The sequence below is a fragment of the Seriola lalandi genome, unplaced genomic scaffold (assembly GCF_002814215.2).
Source record: "Seriola lalandi dorsalis isolate HSWRI2012SDOR001 ecotype SW California unplaced genomic scaffold, Sedor1 jcf7180002054864, whole genome shotgun sequence".
Classification (NCBI taxonomy): Eukaryota; Metazoa; Chordata; class Actinopteri; order Carangiformes; family Carangidae; genus Seriola; species Seriola lalandi.
Window position 1 is genome coordinate 2,727,410 of NW_019525417.1, and position 4,545 is coordinate 2,731,954.

At 38.8% G+C, this 4,545-nt stretch overlaps 1 protein-coding gene across 1 annotated transcript; it reads right to left on the bottom strand.

Moving 5' to 3' along the window:
- Positions 1–1,391: 1,391 nt before the first annotated feature.
- Positions 1,392–4,292, bottom strand: LOC111671008 (transmembrane protein 233-like). The gene is made up of 3 exons (XM_023428027.2): positions 3,896–4,292; positions 3,118–3,252; positions 1,392–2,574 (listed from the first exon to the last, which is right to left on the bottom strand). Exons 1-3 carry the CDS (start codon positions 4,079–4,081, stop codon positions 2,563–2,565), a joined length of 333 nt encoding a protein of 110 aa, XP_023283795.1. The 5' UTR covers positions 4,082–4,292; the 3' UTR covers positions 1,392–2,562.
- Positions 4,293–4,545: the final 253 nt, after the last annotated feature.

Here is a 4,545-nt window from a genome sequence, read left to right on the forward strand (position 1 = left end):
TGAAAACACAGTGAAGCATCTAGCAGCTACAGAACCAGATACTTTTCTCAGGAATTGGTGAGAACCAAAAACAGCTTTAATGAAAGTGAATCTGGGACTTGCATTCACCAGTGAGACAGAAACACAACTCCAAATGATAATGTTGCTCCATATCTGTTGGATATGTAAACGGACAGCTGTTTGCTAATACAGTTTCCCTTAGGAATTCTCTAAGGTGGCAATATGTCTATCCTGTCTCTCCAGTTTGTTCTTACAAGGTCAATCAATGCAGCTGTAGTGAAACCAGTGACAAAAACCAGTATTTAAAAAAAAAAAAAATAATAAAGTATAACATTAAAAGAAATATTTTGTCAGTATAGAAAAGTGAATCCTTGAGGATGTTCTGTTTTATGGTCTCAGGTAAATGCATGTTTATGTTTCCCTGCCTGCTCTGCATCGTTCCCACAGTTATCCCCTTTCATTTATGCAAACTGGATCAAACTGCTGCTCCCTGGGAGGAATGTGTCATGGGATATGTTCACATGAAGACTCTATCTGGTGCTAATGGAAGCAGCTGGTTTGAGTGGCCTAGTTATGAGCACTTCACTTGAGTTATGGAGGTGCAGCTCTCAACACAACAGAATAGCTTCAGGTGAGCTGATGCTGTGAATGTGAGCGGGAAAAGAAAATAACTCACTATTGTCATACCGAAGAATAAAAGTATTCGTCTCACCGAGCTGGAAATCAGAAACCTGCCTTTAATTCAGCATGGAAAATTGAATGTAAACTAGTTAATAAATTTTGTTTGTGTGAAAATTTCAAAACAAAGGAGCTTCATTATTTTGTGAGGTAATCACGTTCCTGTCACAAAGTCTACCTTTATCCCTTGATAATCTTACGAAGTGCTTTCAAGTCGCCTAAACCCTGCACTCATTTCATTTTTCATCTCCTTCTCTCAAGTTTCGCTTTGGTGTGACATCAAAGGGGTGGCACTACAAACACACTGCATTTCTCTTTCAAGTAATGGGATATAATAGTACAAGATTACTGCCAAAACTAATTTGTCCAAGTGCATTAGAATAACTGCTGAAACTTGGCAGCGGGCGTTTTACATCACAGGCCCTGCTTTGAATTGCACCTGCGTGCTTAAAATTGGTTTGACGGGAAAGGCTCGTACTGCAAATAAAATATGAAGACCCAAACAGTACATTTTGTTTCATGTAGAGCATGTATGTGTAATTTGTTATGTCCTCGGGGTGCATGGAGCACATTGTTACAGCATGGAGAGCTGTGAAATGAATGGAAAAAAAAACAAAAAAACCCTGATAGTGTTGTTGTCCAGGAGCAACAATAAAAAAAAAACTGAGTTATGAGATGAGATGAAATACACACACGAGATCAGGACCCTCCTGTTTGAACCCGTCTGAATCATCACTTTATTTACTCCCACCTTTTATGACACTTTTCATATGTTTCAGTTACCTCGCAACAGGGTCAGTTTTACTTGACCATGTGACATGCTGGACAACCTGCAATATGGAGGTGGAAATCTGCTATATTTAGTTAGGGATATACATGACATATCAAACTACAAGAAAATTACCCAGCAAAGCAGGTTGTATTTCAAGCTTTAAGCAGGGTTCTCAGTGAGCGAGGGAGAAAAGCGAAACATTTGTAACAAACAACAAAAAATGACTCATCAAAAAGAGGTGTGGGTGTGAAGGTATGACACACAGCAGGTGTAAAGAGTCTCAAAGACGAGTTATAAGATCTTTAGTTTGTGTTTACTTTTATATAATGGCTTTGATGCCAAATTTGGCCCAGTCTGGAGCCAGGCCATGGCTTGTCAACACTGTGGCTCTAGGCAAGGAAAAATAACCACGATGAAACGTGTCTAAACTACTAAACTACTAATCTAATGTAATGCAAAACATGTTGTAGGTTGCAACCCCATTAAAACAGGAATCAGATAACAGCAACCTTAGGTAGGTTTGGATCAAGCTTCAGGTTTCTAGAGATGTTTATGATAAATACAGAGTGAGAAAAAGTTATTTTATTTTTGATACCACAAACACACAGTACACAATATCATAATAATTAATAAAAATGCTATCTATCATTGCAATTACTTAATATTTCTAACAAAGGGTAAGAATTTTAGACCAGTAAATTTTAAATTGTTGAACATTAAATAAAAAAAAGTTATTATTCATTATTATTTTTTTATTATTATCATTCTAGTTCTAGCAATATTTTAGTGAATAGTGAAAATACATTTTGAAACACAACCTGCAGTGACCTGTGGATTCCCCTCACACTTGTGGAAAGCTGCCTTTTTTAATTTAAAGCATCATTGAAATGAATAACTGAAAGGTTGAATACATTCATCACATTTTATACTACTTGGTTGGTTGTTGTGTAAAGAACAGGAAACATGAGGTGATGCAAAGATTGAAGTCCTTTCATCGGCAGATGTTATGAACCAACCACCTGACTCCTCTCAGAGATCAACAGAGGTTCAACATGTCTTCTTAGAGTTTTCTGTGTCTCAGTTCATTTCTCCATCTCTCCACTTCCACAGTGCTAAAACTCCATCTGAAACATGAAGAGAAATGTTTTAAACCAAGGACTTTCACATTAAGGGCAGCCTTATGTTTGATGATGTGTTGTAAAGTGTTTAATTTAGAAACATCGAATGTTTGGTCTTATATAATTAACCCTAACCCTTTGATACAGATTTCATACATGATATTACCCCTCTCTTTCACACTCCCTTCCACCTCTGTACTGCATCAATTTCAAATTACTTTAGTTCACCAGAGTAAAGTCATTTCAAACTACTTTAGTCCAGAATGTCTTTCCAGAGAGTCCTGGGTACATAAATTAGAGATTGTTTGTCTTGACTGCTCTCAAATTAGGATTATGGGTGAATAAGAACCTCTGTCCTCTTTAGAAAATGATCTCAGAAAAAATTGGACCAAAGAGGCAAAAAGCTGTTCACAAAAACAAGCAATGAACTCCTAATTCTGAGCCATACTAGCTTTGGTGCGAGAGAGACGGTTATACAAAGATCAGACTGATTGCAGTGAGGCACAGTGGCTGTGTGAGTGGGAGCAGAGCAGAAAAAGGAGGCCTTACTGTGGTAAAATGAACAGTGCAGGTGATGGCAATGATGAGAAGGCCAATGATGATGGAGGCGATAGCAACATAGAGAGCGTTCCTGCCCAGCCGCCTGGACCCATCATAGTCACCCTGATAATAACTCTTTCTAGACTGAGAATAAGAAATCACTGTTAAAATATAAAACGGAAGATTTTACTTTAAAAACTGTCGCAATAACAAATCCACTGAGTATTTAATCAGGGACAGAAAAAAAATAACTCCAAGATTAGTTTGAACTGACAAAATTATGTAAACTATAACATGTCATGTAAAGCTTTCTTTACTCAGCTTTCTTTCTTAGCCACAAGCTTTAATGGTTAAATTGTATTCTCTGAAATGTTGGTAAAGCAAGAGTTAGCAGGCCAGCAGACAGATTACCAAATCGGAGAACAGAATACAGTGTCGACAGTCTCGTTTGTGGTTTGGCCACTAACTGAATGTTTAGATCGTCACGCTGCAGCATGGAAATTTTGTTTCATTTTCCAAAATGGAAGCTCAAGTAGGTTTGTTTGATGGGCAGAGCAGGTGTGTGTGACTGGGTTACATCTTAGTGTCCAACATATTCACTCACAACACAACATGTTAGAACACTGTGTAACTGAAGCACATGTAACACGCTGAAGAAAACACATTTCTGTTCACATTGACACGTTATTTCCTCAATGATACATAGCAGTTCCTCTGCATACCATAAGATGATATATATTCAGGAGATGCCATCAGCTTAGCCAAGTTATACATAGTCAGTGCTTACCATGATAGTGAAGACCAGGGCCACAATGTTGACAGGGTATGCAGGACAAAAGCAGGTGAAAATAGTCAAACAAAGGTAGCTACGGAGTGGAGGTGGAGGTTCCTGCTCCTCTATAGAACCATGGTCAAAAAATGCACTCCCATTCAAGGAACTTTTCACTTGTGTATTTAGGACGCCAAGAGCCATTGTACCTGCAATGAAACACAGTCAGGGGGTGAAAAACACCCAATTTAATAAGGGTGAAAAATAAGCTGCAAAAAAGCAGAACTTAAAAGAACAGAAATCCAATTTGAGGAGTTGAAGTCCAACTTTTGACAAGAAAGTTTGAAAGTCTTGTTGATAAATCTGTTGTGTGTGTTGTGTGCTAGTCCTCTTTCAAAGCTGCAGTTTGTGGGGGGAGAGGGGAGCAGGAGTGAGGTGGCAGAGGGGACAGGATCACTAACCCTGCTGGCCTCAGTCCAGGACACTGCCCTGAGCAGAAGTGTGAGGGATCAGACTGTTTACCACTGCTGGCACCGCATAGAAACACACAACATGCTGATACATTGAAATGATCCCCCAGCACAGTTCAGTGCCGTGTAACGTGTATGAATGTTGTTAATCCAGTTCACCACATCCAGTGTACAATGATCAGGGATTCTGCTGCACCA